This window comes from Martes martes (assembly GCF_963455335.1).
Source record: "Martes martes genome assembly, chromosome: 6".
NCBI classification, from domain to species: Eukaryota; Metazoa; Chordata; class Mammalia; order Carnivora; family Mustelidae; genus Martes; species Martes martes.
The window spans coordinates 144,637,541-144,655,934 of NC_137893.1; the positions used below are offsets into that span (position 1 = coordinate 144,637,541).

The 18,394-nt window shown below is 41.2% G+C and overlaps 1 protein-coding gene across 2 annotated transcripts; it reads right to left on the reverse strand.

Moving 5' to 3' along the window:
- Window positions 1-251: 251 nt before the first annotated feature.
- On the reverse strand, window positions 252-14,920 carry LOC308344159 (uncharacterized protein C6orf62 homolog). Of its 2 annotated transcripts, none has more exons than XM_080805638.1 (5): window positions 14,392-14,920; window positions 10,635-10,811; window positions 9,280-9,402; window positions 4,714-4,848; window positions 252-1,652 (listed from the first exon to the last, which is right to left on the reverse strand). In XM_080805638.1, exons 1-5 carry the CDS (start codon window positions 14,431-14,433, stop codon window positions 1,527-1,529), a joined length of 603 nt encoding a protein of 200 aa, XP_080661764.1. In that variant the 5' UTR covers window positions 14,434-14,920; the 3' UTR covers window positions 252-1,526. The 2 variants fall into 2 exon arrangements, with proteins under 2 accessions (XP_080661764.1, XP_080661763.1); XM_080805637.1 differs by having other exon boundaries at window positions 13,019-14,587.
- Window positions 14,921-18,394: the final 3,474 nt, after the last annotated feature.

The following is an 18,394-nucleotide window of genomic DNA, read 5'->3' on the forward strand; positions in this document are numbered from 1 at the left end:
TCGAGCCCCACACTGAGTGTGGAGCTTACTTTAAAATCTAATTTTCTCTTCAATGAGGCAAGGAACAAGGCCAACTCGCTAACTGTTAAAGCTGACAAAATGTCTTTGATTCTTAGTCCTGAAATTACAAACCCACCTGCCATTTCTGTCCTTCTGAATTTGCCATTTAACTATGGACTCTAAAATAACCCCCAAGGTCATCAGTAACACCTACTCATTGACTTGGGAAAAAAAAAAGTTACCACTTCAAGTTTTGTGTATTCACCTGAATAGTCAGGGAACTTTCACCTATTTTATTTAGGTTTTCATTTTTTCAAATTCCAACCAGAAGCTAAATACAATTGGAAACCAGTAAGCACTAAGTTTTACTCCAAAGGAGTAGGATCATTCAGATTTACTCCATAAAAGTATGCAACCCTTAAGCAAAGCTTTTCTTCATTAAAAAGAAAAAAACAAACCAAAAAAACTATACAGTAGTCTTTCCTTATGTTCATTGCACAATATGAGTTCTGCTTTTAGAGCTTTGACACTCAATGGTTTTTAAACAATTTAAGATCCCAACTTTAGTTAACTTTTTTCTACTCCAAAAAACCCTCAGAAGTTTTCCTTTAGGATGGTGTAGAAACCAGTATTTCTGCACAATTCACTGGATCTTCTTTGTAAAAAAAAATCTCCTCTTTAAAACAAAACAAAACAACCAAAAAAGGAAAGTCCTCTGCCTATCACGGTGTCTGCAGCTATGAATGTGTGTTTCTCACTGTCACAGCTGCTTTAGCTACTTCAGACTCCAGATCTGCCTCAATGTGCATAAACTGTACCACATTCAGCAGAATACTCTTGTAACAGCAACTTGGGGAAAGAGATCTGGAAATAAAATACATACATTTATGAGTACCAGGAAACAAACATGGCCCAGTAAAACATGAGGCAAGAATGCCTACAATGAGATGCTTTTTTTTTTTTTTTTAAAGATTTCTTTCCCATGGTTGTGTATCTATACGTATTTTTTTTAAACAACCACTTCTGGTCATTAGAATGAATCTGACAGTGCTCTGGAACAACGGTGATTACAGCAAAGCTAAGTTTTTTAAAATGTTATTTATACCTTTTCCCTTTACTTCTCACCCTCTAAATACTGAGGACAGATGTCAAAGAGGCAAAAACCAGCACAAATGGAAAGACCATAAAAAATGAGTATCACCTTGTGCTTTCAGATACATTTAAGCATTTCAGTGTACAATAGTCCTTTCATTTCACATTTTAGTAAGAAGCTGATGCAGTGCAGCAAATATGCAAAGCATCTTCTTTCACACAGTCCGTGCAGAAGACACCTAATTTTTTTTTTTAAGTTCTGAGACACAAATAATTAAAAAAAAAAAAAAAAATCCAGGATGAACAAGTTTCAAAATGCATAGTGTTCTGTGCATGAGTCCATTTTCTTTAAACTCTGAAAGAATAAAGTGTAAGAAAACAAGAAAAAAATGCTGCTGCACTCTGTGATCTTGTCCATTTTGCTGGTCAGCACTCTATTCTGGCATATAAGGATGGAGGTGGTCCTCTATGGTGCCAACTGCCCAGTGGGTAAGCTGTTCCTGTGGCAGGTAGAGGCAGATGCTGCATAACTTGAAGATTGTAGCTTTGTTTTTTGGAGTCTGAAAGGGGAATAATTTTAATCTTAATAAGGCTTTAACATAAGTGATCAACTGTCACATAAATCAATCTCCCACAATTATATTAAGCACTTAAGGACACAGTAACAAAGCATATAGAGTAAGGAAATAAATTATGGTCTGGTCCCACAGGGATCTCAATCTGGTCAGGAAGACAAAACCTTGCCATTTAAAATACAGGAAGAATAAACATTATAAACTAAATATATGTTTACATATGTTTACAGAATTTATTCTAAACAAAAAATTTAAGGTCCGGAAAGTCAACCATGGACAACTTGCTAATGGAAAGAAAGGTTTAAAGGCATTTCAGAGACTGATCCAAACAGAGGCGTGAAATGATGTTTTTATACAGAAAAGACAACAAATGTGGTCAGGGTAGAAGTGGAGGAAACAGTATGAAACAGGTAGCAAAGAAAAAACTGAAGCATAACCTGGAGTAAAGGACTGGAAGAAAGCAAAGATATTACATTACTATTTCACATCTGACTTATGGCACAGCATGCTAGTAAATGGAAGCTATCCCCAGATCCACCTTCAAAGTACTTTCCACCACAGCACCTCTTTAAAAAAAGGCAAAAGCAGTCTATATATGTAATGAACTGATAGATTATGCACGTATTTTTTTTTTCATTTCCAATGTTACAACAATCTTACATACCATTTACTCAACAAAGAACATGCTCACAGAAGTTACTGGTCCTAGATTTCAGAGCCAGTAGAAGGCTGTATGTGGATTAGAATCCAGACTCCAGCATGTGCCTCTCTACCCACGTGCCCATCCAAAATTATTTGGTCTAGCTCTCTTCACGCATCTTATGTGACGATAAAGGGCACGAGATCTCTGCTAGATGATCTTTTTTTTTTTTTCTTTTTTTTTCTGCTAGATGATCTTGATCAAGTTCTTTAGTTTCCTGATTTCCTCACCTATGAAACAGGGAGTAATAAAACCTACAAGCCATGTTGTGAGGATTAAGTGAGCTCCTACTTGTAAAGCTCTTTGCCTCAGGTACGTAGAAGGCTCTGTGCTGGCCACTCTATCAGTTCCCTCCTCCTATATAGCACGAATACAGCAACATCTCCGGTTTACGAAGATCAAGAGAAGAACCTGAAAGAAGGGGGACCTAAGAGCACTGAAGACCAAATGCATCTACAATGAAAGTGACACCAGCCATCCCACTTTGCCCTAGGGATTGAGGTTTTTAGGACTTGGGACATCAGTGCAAAAACTGGGGCATTCCAGACAGATAGACTGCTGGTCACCCTACCTACGATGCAAATTTAGTTTATGAGCTTACAATTTTCTTTTCATTAAAAGGACTGAAGCTATTTGCTTCATAAAGCACAGAAAACATCTGACCTAGATATAAACAGAAGACAACTTACTACTTATTTAAACAAAGTAAGTCCTTCAAGTCACCAGTCAATTCTATATATTATTGATCTATGTATCTGTAGGAAAATGAAGTCTCTACATTAGTATACAGTCATTATTAAATCTTCTAAGACTCAAAGTCTTTGCTGTAGATTCCATAATATAAGTCAATAGCCAGCTATACAGTATTATCTCAATAAATTACTCAAATTACACAAGTAGTTACAAATGAAAAACAAAGCCACTTAAAAATATCCACCATTAAGAAAGCAAAGGTAAAGAAGAAATGGAAAAGAGAACCCCCAAACCCAACCAAGTCATGGTTTTTCTTTTTTATGAAATGCCCCCAACTGAAGTCAACTTTCTTCTGTAATTCCCGCAGCTCTTATTTGTACCTATAACATATTTACTTAACATTTTCTTACAAGATACAGTCTTGTAAGATACAAGATAAAGTCAGTGTGTAATCTTGCCCAGTGGTCTTCAGCTCCTTGAACACAACAGTATGATTCACCTTTGTATTTTCTTACTACCTTGCATACTCTAAGTAAAAATAAACCCATGCTCTAAAATGCAAAATTAGGGACACCTGGGTGGCTCAGTTGGTTAAGCATCTGCCTTTGGCTCAGGTTATGATCTCAGGGTCCTGTGATCAACCCCTATGTCAGGCTCCCGGCTCAGTGGGGAGTTTGTTCCTCCCTCTCCCTCTGCCCTTCTCCCTGTTCCTGCTCTCTTTGAAACAAATAAATAAAATCTTTTAAAAAAAAGGGGGGGGGCAAAATTAATATCACAAATACTCTTCTAAAAGCCTTTACTTCAACTCCTCTTCATAGAGGCCTCCTCTGGTGGCACCACCAGGATTCACACCCAACAGCTTACACCCCCGCACCCATTTCCTCTGAGCGCTCACCGATTACATACTGTTCTGCCCTACTGCCTCCCCACAGTGGAGTAGGAATCCACGTGGACAGGATTTCTGTCTTCTTCACTGCTGTACAGCGCCAGGCACAGTAAGTAGGCACTCCTTTGTTGAATGAATGGTAATTAAAATGCTATTTTTAAGGTTAAATAACAAGGTATCTGTTATAAATTCCAAGTGAAGATATTCCGGTTTATAATAATGAAAATTTTCTTGAGAATAAAAAATAATCTGGAATGCCTGGGATGCTTAAACTGGAAGTGCTTACTTAAAACACACGTGGATCTTCTAAACACAGACGTACTTCGTTCCTTTAGATTTTCGTATTTAAAAGGTCTAGGGCCAAACCTTCTCAAAATATAATGTGTTACTACCCATCTAAGGATTTTGTTCAAAACACTGATTCTCTGACCAAGCAGGATTGGAGTAGGGCACGAGAGTCTACCTATTTAAGAATCTGTTATGATCTGCTGACCATACGGTACATCAGAAAAGCTCTACAGGGGCGTTTTTTAAACTCTACTGCTCATCAGAATCATGACATTTAAAAGCTCCCGGGTAGTTCTACTATGCAGCAAAACTTGGGAACCGCTGTTCTAGGGTGATGTCCAGGATATCTATTTGATTTCTAAATAATTTCTAAATTAATGCAGTGCTGAAGTGGCAAAACAGAATTAACATATACAAAAAATAGTTTGCTAACAAATAAGCTTTTTAAACAAGTTGTTAAGTAGTTAAGCAAGGCTTACCTGCAAGTGCTGTCTGTCAATGAAGAGAAACACCGACTGGTTAGGGTTGTTGACGACAATTCCAGTCTTGTCCTTGCGGCTCAGTACATGCAGAAACTGGTTTTCATAGTCACCGTGATGAAACTCAAATTTGGCCTAAGGCAGAAATACATTTACATAGTAACTACAAAGACCTTATCCCACCTGAAACATCTTGCATCCGTATGTTGTCCAACATGGCAGCCAATTGTGCCTACAGAAATTTAATTCACTAAACGTAATTTAAAATTGAATTCTTCAGTAACTCCAGCCACATTTCAAATGCTCAATAATCCCATGTGGCCAGTGGCCACCATTCTGAACAGTCTATTGAGATGTATTCCTTCATCACAGAAAGTTCTAGTGGATACCACTTCAATATAGAATTTGACCAAGAAAAACTGCATCAGAGTGACTAGATCCTAATTCTCAATGATTTTACACCATTCTGTAAATGTTTTTGTTTTAGAGAAGGAGACAGAGTGCACATACGGAGGTGGGGGAGGGAGGTTGGGGGGATAGGGAGGGAGGGAGGGAGAGAATATCTCAAGCAGACTCCCTGCTGAGTCCAATCTCAAGACCCCGAGATGAATGACTTAAGCTGAAATAAAGGGTTGGATGATTAACCAACTGAGCCACCCCCGCGTCCCTAAAACCAGACTTTTCAAGCCTATTTGGCTTGAGACTCCCAACTTAGTACTTTAAGCCAGTAACATCCGCTTCCTTTCTATTTACAAAGAACACCCACTATGGATCTTAGCTGTACATCTTACTACTTATGTAACCTTGTACATATCCCCTAACTTTTCTAAACTTCAGCTTCCTCTCCTGTAAAATAAATGGGTTATAACCCATCAGAACAGTTAATGGAATGCAACAGTGGGCTTTAAAGCCCACACCTGAAATACAGTTCCAGTCCTCGCAGAGATGGGGTTGAGGATATATGAACCCCTCGAATTTTTTAAAAATGTTATGCACATTTTTCAGGTTAAAAAAACTAAGTTATGAAGAACTACTACCAAATCAGAACACTCTTTTACTCTTTTAACATAATGAAGATCCACTCTATCCTCCCACAAAATGTCTGCAGAGACCAAATGCTGGGTGAAATGACTAGACTAATGGGGAATTCAAGAAACAACTCTGAAAGAACTCTTAAAGAATCAACAATTCTTTAAGAATTGTTGAATCATTAAAAAAAAAACAAACTGTCCATTTGATTCCATTTTCATTCTCCCATTATTTCAAAGACCACAGTAAATACTAACATGGAAAAATCATCAGTTCCTGCTATCTAGAATTTCAACACCCAACTTTTCTTGTAAGCCATAAGGTAAGATACACTATCCCTACATCAATTGTGTAAATATGATATTCAATTGTACCTTTGCACAAATATTTATTGCACTCTTAGTATACGAAAGGAATGTTATTAAATAAAAAATATGAATAAAGTTATCCCACCCTTAAGGGGCTCTTATATTGGCCAAAAGGACAAGCACATGCAAATATAAAACCTAACTTGCTTCAGATCTTTCCTAGAATAAGATGTGATTATTTGTAAAACCCTGAAGTGCGTTATCTTCAAAGTGCTATGTGAAGAAGGGAGAAATAACAAACACAGTGGACACTATGGGCAGTATTAGCAGGTGATTTTGGATTAGGCCTTGAAAGAAGACAGTAATTTTCCCTGGGGAAAGGGAAAACCTAAGAAAAGGTAATTTGGGAAATGCCATTCCTGGAACAGAACCAACATAAACACTACTGTGTCAAAGTCAAAATACTGCAGGGGGATCCCGGGCAGCTCTGTTGGTTAAGCATCTGACTTTGGCTCAGATCACGATCTCAGGGTCCTGGGATCCAGCCCCAGCGTTGGGCTCTACTCTGTGCTCATCGGTGAGTCTACTTGTTCCTCACTCTCTGCCCTGGCTCCTGCTCTGTCTCCCTAGTGAATATACAAAGATTCGGGAAGGAATAGTACACCAAAAAGAAAACTTAATTCAAGTGGCATGAAAGCAATGCCCAGAATAACAAAATATTTGAATAGTGTGATGAAAAACTAATTTATAGCCAAGAGCATTTAGGGATACAGAGGAAATAAGAGATATTTTAATACCACCTCCCAGTACTCCCTAATACCCTGAATATAGCATGAACTCATTATTGAAAAACAACCTTTACTGTGGTTCCTACTAAATCTCATTTCAGGTGCTTCAAGACCAAAAAAAAAGTTTTCAAGTTAAAGTTTACTTTTCCTTTTCTCACTTGCCTTAAGAACTAAATTATTTATATTTCAGGCCTCTCATTCAGGATACTCATTTATTTTAAATTACTAGGGAAGTAAATTCATCTTTTACACTGAACTTGTTTCCTATAGCTCTAAAATGACACCATATTACCTCTATCCTACATAGTGCTTATATTCCGCCCATAATTTAAGGCTTTCATAATACAAGGCACTTCCCACAGTACAGAGTAGCAAATTAAGAGCACAACCTTTATAGGATTTATGTCTTGACTGCCACTTACCTGCATGACCTTGGGCTATTTACCTAAACTCTAACTGCCTCAGTTTCTTCCTTTGGAAAAGGAGGTTCCTATCTACATAATTCTTATAAGGATTAAGATTAAATGTATATAAAGTATTCAGGAGATAGCCTAGCACAGGGAACACTCAATAAGCAGCCATGATTTTAAAAGTTAGAACTTAACTTGAGACAAGACCATTATACTATTATACTATCCTAAATGTCTCAGAAGGAAAGACAGAGTATTAAAAAATACAATGAGTAATGGACCAAAATTTTTCCAACAGAAATTTCGGAATTAAAAAATAGTAATAATAAAAACCCTAAGAGTGCCTCTGGAGAGCAGTTACAGTTGAGATGCAAGACCTGCGCTGGTAGCTCTAAACATTCCTTACCATTCCTGCCTTCTTGCTTTTTATACACAACTTCCATTCTCCAGCAAGTTCACGTGAGCCAGATAGTGCCCATTGAAGACAAATATAAATATAGAATACTTTCACCTCTATTTAGGCTATATGTTATCTTTAGAACTTATTTCTGTCAAGAGAGTCTTAGGAGAAGGAACAATAATTTGAGCGATGTGTAGGAACATTACCGACTTCTCTATCATACACAAAAACACCATAAAGATGGTTCATAGTAACAGATGAACACAAAATTTTTTCAGTAACTTTCGTATTTCTAAGCAATTAGCCTAAAATAGGCATTCTAATATGTAGTACAGTATGCTTTAACTTAATCTTTAAATGTCTTTATTTAGGTTTCTGATTATAAACAAAAGTATCATTGTAGAGTTATGAAATATAGATGTACGTTATCTACATATGCACAGAACAAAAAAGAAAAATTAGCTACACCTGACCTAGAACCAACCATAACTAACATTTTGGTGGATATTACAGTACTTTCTCCTATACAAATAAAGTATTATAAATAAATTTAGGATCGACACTTGGGCAAATGCTCTTAAAAACTGGAAACCGTCTAATAATACATCAAATGACAAGTCAGAAGTCAATGTCAAGGAAGATTACCTAAGAACTGCTACCAGATTTACTTCTCTCCTATGTAGTTTTATACACAAATCTACTTTTGGAAAATTATTTTTTTTTTTAATTTTATTTATTTGGGGGGTTGGGGTGGGAGAATGAATGGGGGAGGGGCAGAAGGACAGGGAGAAGCAGTCACTTAACCAACTGAGCCACCCAGGCACCCCTGGAAAAGGGTTTCTTTTTTTTTTTTTTTTTTTAAGATTTTTATTTATTTATTTGACAGATAGAGATCACAAGTAGGCAGAGAAACAGAGAGAGGAGGAAGCAGGCTCCCCGCTCAGCAGAGAGCCCGATGCGGGGCTCGATCCCAGGACCCTGAGATCATGACCTGAGCTGAAGACAGAGGCTTTAACCCACTGAGCCACCCAGGCACCTCTGGAAAAGGGTTTCTTTCCTTCTTTTTTGAATATTTTATTTATTTGAGAGCCAAGAGAGAGAATGAACACGAATGGGGGGAGGTTCTGAAGCTAAACAAGGAGTCCCATGCAGAACTCGATCCCAGGACCCTGGGGGATCACAACCTTAAGTGACTGCGCCACCCTGGTGGCCCCAGAAAAGGGGTTTCTTAAGCCATTCCTTAGACTAGACTCCTCTGAGAGCCGGATGGTTACGTAGATTATTTCAGGAGGGTGTATGGTACAGGGGGGCGATCTTCTCAATTTCATTCATAGGCCCCTCTACAAATCAACAAACATCTACCCTGAAAGATTTTCTCTGGCCATTATTTTAAAGACACACTGGGGTAGTTAGGACTACCTCATTCTCAAGAGATTCTGTCCCCCAATGCCTTCTCCTCTTGCAGCACAATAGTCAAACAGATAGGAGCAACTCATGAAGTAAAACTGATTAGAATAATATGTATTCCCAAAATTTTTCTTAAGTTAGGCCCTATCCCAGGAGTTTTTTGTTTGTTTTTTATCCCAGGAGTTTTTACTCACTTAGTGCATACCACACTTAGAATAAAATACCTGAACAGGCCTAAAAGGCTCATCAGATTCCTTCCACCTAGAAAACAGGAGACAGACAATTTTTTCAATATCATTCCGAGGCCAAAGAATGAAATCCATCTCCTGAGTACAGCCAATTACATCCTACAAAAAGATTAAAAAAAATTTTTTTTACTTTCAAAGAAACAAATCTGTAACAAGATATGTCACGAATTATAGGTCTGACTACAGAAACATTTCACAAGTACAAAAGGTCCACTATGTATCATTTTATATACCAAAAGGCAATAAAACAGTGTATATATATATATATAATCTGAACAGCTCATGGTCTGATTCTAATTTTTATCCTATACGGTCCACCTACAGTCACCCAGTCCAATATCCCTCACACTAAGACCTAAATTAATCAGCACATGGTGAAAACTACAACTAAAGCTGATTTTTTTTTCTTGTGAAGTCCCTGTATTTTTATTTCCATTCTTCAAAATCAGAACCTAGTTAATATTGAAGCAAAGGGGTCTTCTAATATTACTCATATTCTTACAGCTGAATTGCTATTTTTATTAATACAGAAAACTGTATTTCCACTCTTATTCCTTATTACTCTAGTCCAGTGTATTAATTTTCAAAGGTTAATAAACTTCTTTCAGACCAGTACATGGTTATCTCCAGCCTTCCCCAATCCCAGTAATTATGGGGATGTCTCGTTCAAGTATGTTCGTTTTAACTTTCAATGAGTTACAGAAGTTTATAAGGCTGGGAACAATAATTCTTTCTACTTTAAGCTTCTTATTTATAAGAAGCATGATGTTAGTTCTCTCCCCGCAAAAGAAAAATCCAATGAACAGTAATATAAAATATTATTCCCAGCAATAATAAACACCATTATCAGCATAATACCACAGAGAAAAAGTTATCCATGTTTTATCTGAAATCAACTTTTTTTTTTTAGAAAAAAGATTTTAGACCTGAGCTGAAGGGAGCCGCTTAACAGACTGAGCCACCAGGTGTCCCTGAAGCCAACTTTTTTTTTTTAAGATTTTGAAGTCAACTTTTTTTTAAAGATTTTTTATTTATTTATTTGACAGACAAGAGATCACAAGCAGGCAGAGAGGCAGGCAGAGAGAGAAGGGGAAGCAGGCTCCCCGGTGAGCAGAGAGCCGGATGCGGGGCTCCATCCCAGGACCCTGAGATCATGACCTGAGCCAAAGGCAGAGGCTTAACCTGATGGGACACCCAGTCGCCCCAAGATTTTGAAGTCAACTTTTAAAGAGACTTGTGACCATAGTAACTATCCATACTTGGCGGGGGGTGGCAGCAGCAAGTTTAACTCACAAAAACTTACCAAATCAAGACTGAAAAACGGAACTTACCCTTCTCATAGACTGGTATCGAGGAGCATGGAGCTGTACCACGTCCTTCTGTAAAAGCTCTACGGAACTTTCCAAGGAGTAGCTGGAGTCTCGCACACCTTTCAGGATATTTTCTTCGTAATTATTTGTCATAACTGGTATAACCTCAGACACTTCAAAAAGTGCTGATTTTTTCTTCTAAAAGGAGGGGGAAAAGGTGTATTAACCCACCAGTAGCACATTGTCTTTTAACACCCAGTTCATATTACAACATCAGGTACTTTTATACTAACTCAGCAAAATTATTAACTAAGTTAATTTTTGTATAGATTTTCAAATAGGTGGATCCTCTTACTTCCCTGAGCTCTATTACCCCAACCACACACAAACAGGCTATTATCAGAATGTTTTACTGCATGGTTTTATAGTATTACTGTATCCATAACAGGTAACTTACTATGAACAATGTTTCTTAAACACTGTGAGAAACAAACACTAGACATAACTAATGTTTTAAAAAAAAGAGATTTACTCTTGATGTACTTTCATTTAACTGATTCTACATACAGCTAAATTAAAATCTCAGCAGTTAAAAGACAAAGCTGTATAAATTAAACATTTTTTAACTCCTTAAAAGGGTCAAGTTCCATTACTCCTTTTAGATACTATATAACAACTGTCAATATATGAAACAAGAAAAAAAAGTCTACCAAATTGAGTTTCAAATTTACTTGTGACCAAGTGCTCATCAATTTAGGTTATAAAACTCATGAACTACTCAGGACAATTGCCTGCATACTGTCCATTCATGGAGTGTTAAAGAACTAGACTGTACAACTTGGGGTATTTAATATAAATATAAAGAACTCATCTCACCACCTCTGTCTTGGATTTCTAGTGAATTTACATTATAATATCTTCAATTAAAACATGATCGTATCAATTCTGCAGTTAACATATTAACAAGACAACAAAATGGAGAAATAAATTCCCTGTACTACCCAATCTTGGAGCAATGACTTTAAAACAAACCAGTCTGAAACCCCTTTACAATGCTATACTCAAGCTGCTAAGAGCATTCTTAGATACAGGCATAACCTGGAGATACCACAGGTTCAGTTCCAGACCACAGCAATAAAGCAAGTCTATAGGGAGTTGAATTAATTTTTTGGTTTCCTAGTGCATATAGAAAGTATGTTTACCCTACACTGTAGTTTATTAAGTGTGCAATAAACATTATGTCCAAAAAAATGATATATATATCTTAACTGAAAAATGCTAAAAAATGTTAACCACCATGATTTCAGTAAGTTGTAATAACTGATCATAGGTCACTGTTACAAATACATTAATAAAAAGTCTAAAACATTTCAAGAATTACCAAAATGTGGCAGAGAGACATAAAATGAGCAAATGCTGTTGGAAAATGACACTGATGGACTTAGTCAACCCAGGGTTGCCACAAACCTTCAATTTGTAAAAACCAAAATATCCACAGAGCACACACAGTAAAGTGAAGCACAATAAAACCGAGGTATGCCTGTACTAATAACCTCTAAAAGAGTTAAGTGTGGGATAAATGTTTGGGAAACTTCCAAACATTAAGTACATACCACACCAAGAATATACGTCTAACCTGAAATTAGCTCACAACTTAGGTGCAAAAATCAAAGTAGTATTTCCTTATATTCATAACCTAATCTCACATCAAAGAGAGATCGTTGAAATATACCGCTTTTATCATGTCCTCTGTGACTACTCACAACTCATTACTTGCTATTTAATTGTGGAATTAATTCTGATTATGTTCGCCAGCCCCCCCTCAAAATTTAAATTTCCTCTTCAGGTCCTTTTGAATTTTAATAAATTGCACTTCTAAACACAAATAAACCATTTCAGTATGTAACTGTTCCTAAAAATTAACGGTACTGTATTTCATCTAATGTACCATGAGAAAAGGTACTTTTAGCATGAAGCTGAACAGACTATTTACTTTTAGCATGTGAACATTTTGATTCTAATTCACCACTTTCAAATATCCCACTTTATAGACAGTCTTTAAATTCAGCTATAATGTTCTCTATGTAACTCCACATAAATGAAGTTTCTTGTGAAACATTACGTGAGAGTTTTACAATGTTGCTCACCCCAGGTCACCTAAAAAAGGACCCTGCCGAGCTTTACAGAGTATTTCCAAACCAAGGAGTACTCGAGCCTTCCCTTCGTAGTCTCACCACAACTACACGTGCAGAGAACTACCCGGGAAGGTTCAGGTTAAAGCACACATGTAGACCTCTGTCAGCCACTCTTTAACCTAATAAGCAATTATTTTATGGGTAACAAATAACTTAATATACACCTACAAAAATCACTTGTGCTAATTCACATTAAGAATTTTAAATTACCTTCTCCTTGAATACAAAGGCAATATACATCTTGAAGTCAAACTGGTCAGCTAGAGATTCTTTTTTCTTTCTAAGCTGAGCACGTAGTCTGTTCAGAGCTTGTTTCTTCCGGGAGTTTGGGTCCCCCATTTTGAAATACAGGTGGTACTAAAGCCTTTGGAAATTGTCACTAAACTATGGGCACTTTTTCTTAAGACTCAAGTACAACAGAAACAAGTCATTTTTTTTTCCTGCTAATATGATTGAATAGCTAAAAATCACGACTGTAACCCAAAAACTGCACCTCCTGGCAATTATTAGCAGACTGTCATATTACAGGGTCAAGAAACAAAAGCTGCTGTCCAGTCATGTTTGGACAATAACGTTTGGGGTTATGGGAAAAAGGAAGGGGAGGAAGGAAAGAAAGAGAGGAGAAAATACTTGGAACTAACTTTTTGGAAAACACATCTGGCTTAAATGCCAAAATAAAGGCTTTGGGGGGAAATGAAAAGCCTATTATCAGGATTTAGGTGTGCAATAAAACACAGCTGACACCAGTCCAATCCTTAAAATCCATACAGATTTACCCCCCCCCTCTTTAGAGAAGGGATTATGAGAAGGAACGGGGAAGGGGAAGTGTGATGATCCCTGCTTTCCAAATAACAAAATTTAAAAAAAAAAAAATTACAAAGGAAAAGGGAAAAAGAAAAACCCCCAAACCCCCCAAAACACCAAAACAGGGTAGGTGAATGAAACTGAAATATCCAATTGGATTTTACCCAGCCAGATCCATGGCCGTAGTACCTAATTAATTCTTAAGTTATTTCAGATTTCACTATTGCTATGTACTGTCAGTGCTTGTTATTGATTACACTTGGTGGTGAGCAAAGAGAAAAGTGCAAAATCGGTAGAGAAGGAAGGGGAGAGGTACAGGGTTTCCCTGCAATCAACTACAGTGTATACCGGGGGCGGACAGCTGTTGCCCAAAGGAGCCATGAGAAAAAACAGCGGAGTCATTACCAACTTCCCCATCACCCACATTTTCACCCTCAGGCGGCTGCTAATGCTGCTGCCATGGAAAATCATGATGGCAGAGAGAAAGGGGGTATATAATACGATATAATTATTATTCCGGCTCTGTGGTTAGACCTGATTAATGCCCGGGATCCCAACACCCTCAGCCCTGCAGTGAGTCCTACATTCCCCGAGGGAGCCTTCCCTAGGAATCTGCCCCCGTTCAAGATCGTGGGGAGTGCGACTTATCTTCCTGCGAGCATTGCTGAGGCAAAGGTGGCGGGTTCTTCTCCCGGATCCCAGGCAGTGCCCAGGGACCACCTGCCTTCCACCCCCCAGGTCCCACCCCCCACCCTTTGCCTTCAGCGGCAGCGACTCACTCGCACCACGGGAGACACAGGATCACTCGGGTTTTCACTCATTTCATCGTGGAAACAATTCCCGCCCGGGTAGAGTAGGCGGGAGAGGGTAAATGGGAAGGACCAGTAGGAAGAAAAGAAAATAGTTGTGTTAATATTAATTACTTTTTGAAAGTACGCCCAGCCCACCCCCCCCAAAAAAACCCTGAAGTTCCCGGATTCCGGATTAGCTCGCTCTCACGTTGACCAGACCATGTTTCCCGAGTTTGGAGAGTTTAGGGTGGGGTCATTAGTGCGCTTCCCGAGGGGGCAGGGGATGGAACGGAGGCAGCTGGGGCGGGGGCGGGTGGCGGGGAAATCCCCTCCCTGTCCCCGCGGAGACCGGGACTCACTGACCGACTCTCGGGCGGGGTTGGGGCCCTCTAGCCGCAGCCTGCGGGCGGAGCGGTGGCGGCGGCAGAAAAGGAGGCGGCGGCGGGGGCGCTGCTCGCAGCACGGGCAGGAGCCATGTCAAGAGAAAACCACCAGCCAACTGAGCCCCTCCATCCCCGCTGCAGTGCGCACTGTGACCGGGCCGCCCGCGCTGCTGCCGCCGCTCAGCCCCCACCTGGGACCCATAGTCTGGCTCGGCGCCCCGGGCGGCGGCGGAGGGAAGGACGCGGAGGCGGCGGCGGAGGCGAGAGAGAGAGGAGGAGGAGAAACGAGGAGAAAGAGGGGTAGGATTGGTACTGGCGGCGGAGGGGGAGGGGAGGAAGGGGAGGGGAGCCCTGCGCTAAGGGGTCTGTCAGCGAAGCAAACCCCCCAAAATAAAGTTATTTCAGTTCAAGCATCTGCTCTCGAGTCTTTCTTCCCCCCACGGTCGGGTTCCGGCTCTCAAGAAGGAAGGTCGAGGAGACCCGGAGGGGCAAAAGCCGAAGCGGAGGGTGAGCGTCCGCGGTGGCACAGCCTCGTTCCCACCAACCGCTGGCTGCGGAAACGGCGGCGGCCTCGGGCGCCTCCCGGGTCCGGGGCAGAGTCGTGTTTGGGAAGGGAAGCAAGAACAAACAACTTAAAATGGCAGCGACGGCCGCTGCGTCACACGCCCCTCCGCGGCGCCGCCCAGTGCTCTCTGCGGCTGCGCGGCGCGCGGGCCGCCACCACCTGCGCCCAGCGAGGGGGAGGGAAGGCTGGAGGCGGCGAGTGTTTCGTGCCAGTCAAGCAGAGAGGAGAGGCGGGCAGGGGGAGAGCGTATGAAGAGACTTAGAAAAGGGGGAGCCTTAGACACCAGACTTCTTAGTTGAAACTCCCGCCTCCGAAGGCAGTTTGAAGCTAGAGACTCCCCTCTCGGGCAGTAGGGAGCGCCCACGGGGCGTGGCGAGGGACCGGCCGCACGCCCGTCGCCCCCTCCCGCAGGCTGTCCCGGCTCGGGAGTTGGCTCCTCGCTCCTCCCCGCGCCGTCGTCACAAAGCCACGCCCTCCTCGCTCTCGGACAAAGCACCCGGATGGAATCGCTCTTCCGGGGTCTGAGCCGGCCGCTCGGATAGGTCTGGCGTGAAGACCGCGCTGAGGCTGCGGGCGGGGAGTAGGCGAAGGCGGGGGCGGGGTGAGCGGGGCGGGAGGGAAAGTGCACGCTGGAAGGTCGGGGGAAGATCCCCGCGTCACCCTGTGCGCTAGACGGTCAGCCTCCCGCAGGATCTTGCAGCGACCAGCTGACGGGGGACCTGGAGTGTCAGCAGGGTGCTGCTGCCGAGAGGGTCTTGCGCTGGTCCCACGTGGCTCTGTCCCCACCTCGCCACGTGCGCTGGCCGGGCGGGCGGGCCGCAAGCTCTGGGGAAGGTCAGGGAGGCCGTTGGGGCGCGCGTGGCCGCTGTGACCCGCGAGGTCGTCCCCTGTGTCGGGAGGCGGTTTCTGTTGGCCTCCGCCGGGACCTCAGACCCGGCCCCCTCTGTGGCTCGCCGTCTTAGGAAAACACGGAGAGGGTAGCGCTGCAGCTCCGCACGCTGCCGCTCGCCGAACCACACGTCCTTGGCTCGGAAGGCCCCGGAGCCCTGGTGTGCCCGTAACGCAGTTACATGTCCGCGACCAGCAAAGGTCAATACTTGACGGAAGAAGAGCAGACCTCCGCTGTGAACCACTCACGGCGGTCCAACTTAGAAGTCTCTTGGGTCCTCAAATTACTGCCCTTTACTTGGAAAAATCAAAATAGATGACCTGCAATAACTTTTTTTTTTTCACCCGTGAGACAGAAGAATAATTGGGAGCCACCCCTCGATATAAATTCTTGTCCCGAATTGAAGGATGAAATTCCTGCGGTTTCCAAATTATGGCTAACCTTGAAAAGATGAAGCGAACATTTTGCTAGTGCCTCCCTGGTCAACTTTTCGCAGTCACATCCTGATGATAATTGTAGATTATCACAATTGAAGATTTAGGGTAGTTTTTAACATTTGGTTACCCCCAAAAAAGATTTTTTAAAAATTAACACTGGTTCATGTCTTTTTTTTCTACCACAAACATTGGTTTCTGTCCTAGCAGATTATAAATTCTCATCAGAAGAAATATATATATAGGTTACATTTGCTTATAAGACCAATATTCAAAAGTCAAAAAGGAGATGGGATCTCCAGTTACCAGAGGTCCAGGGGCTGCACCTGGGAAGACGATGTTCTGTTCTCCACAAGTCGGGGGATGGATGCACAGGCAGCTAATGAAACTAGAATCTCCATCCTCACAAAACTTGTGGGGACAAAATCTGAAGGGCAAAGCAAAAACCTACCAAGACTCACATGACAATCCAACAGTAATCTGCACTCCAGTCTACTGAATGTCCTTGTCATCTCAGTGTTAGAGGATTAACAGAAGGAAACTGCAGCAGTATATAAAGAAAATACATATTCTCTATGGATTGATTCTGTTCAAATAACGACATCAGAGTTTCATCCCAGGTTTTAAAACCAGGACAATACTGCTCTTAGATTTTCTTTCTTTTCTTTCTTTTTTTTTTTTTTTTTTTTCTAAGATTTTAGAGAGTGCACAAGTGGGAGGGGCAGAGGAAGAGTGAGAATGAATATCAAGCAGACTCCACACCAAACATAGAGCCTAACATGGGGCTCAATCTCACCACCCTGAGGTCACAACCTGAACAGAAACCAAGAGGCAGCCGGTCAACCAACTTCGCCAACCAGGCACCCCTGATTTTCTTTGAAACTCCAACCTCGTGGCTCTTTTGGTCATAGGCATGATTGTTGCTGCAATGTGCTACTTAAAATGAATGATTCCAAATAAGCTAGGAACCCCATCTCCAAGTCCCAGCCTTTCCTACTTCAGTAGGCATCTCTGATAAATCAATCTTATGGACAATTCCTTATGGCTAACCCTTTTACCTTTAGCAAGAGTACTTACAACTCCTACAACTTTTTAATACTGTGAACTATTTAAAATATTCTTAATGCATAAAAATAAGGATTTTGGCTTTTTTGATAAGTATTTTTAATATTCTTACTCAAAGTGGAAGCTCAACTTTACCCCTCAAATGTAGCTCTGCTGGGCTACGTTTGCCCTCCTGGGAATTTTGCATAGCCTGCACCTTGTCCCCAACCCAAGCACAGGCCACCATGTTCTTGACCTCTAAGACAGGCCAGTACTGAGAAGTGGCAGGTCAATGGCTTGAAAAACAAAGGGAGATCATTTTGCTTCCCATACTGTTTTATATTCCAGTAAATATGCTTCAAATACAGATTCCTGTTCAGGTACTTCTGCCTCTCTGTTGTCAGAGATTTCTAAGGGGCTACGGGAGTCAGAAGGGAACAGAGAGCAACATTTCCTTGACTTCTTTAGCCTAACTGCAAAACAGCTCTTCTCTAGGAATGGTTTGTTTTCCCACTCTTCTCAAAATCACCTCCCAGAGAATTCTGCCTGGACATGCTCTTTGGGACCTTTGGGATTAGTGAAAAGGATAACGATCGGGAACACAAAGTTCCTTTTGCTCCTTTGACCTCTGCCCCTGCCCTTGCCTAAGTACAGACAAAATACAGAAACCATAGAG

Excerpts from the sequence above, each read along its gene's own strand:
- LOC308344159 (XM_080805637.1), bottom strand. The coding sequence starts at position 13,147 with ATGGGGGACCCAAACTCCCGGAAGAAACAAGCTCTGAACAGACTACGT. Across the intron at positions 9,403-10,634 it reads GATACCAGTCTATGAGAAGG|GATGTAATTGGCTGTACTCA; the intron begins GTAAGTTCCGTT and ends ATCTTTTTGTAG. Across the intron at positions 4,849-9,279 it reads AGCCTTTTAGGCCTGTTCAG|GCCAAATTTGAGTTTCATCA; the intron begins GTATTTTATTCT and ends TTTCTGCCTTAG.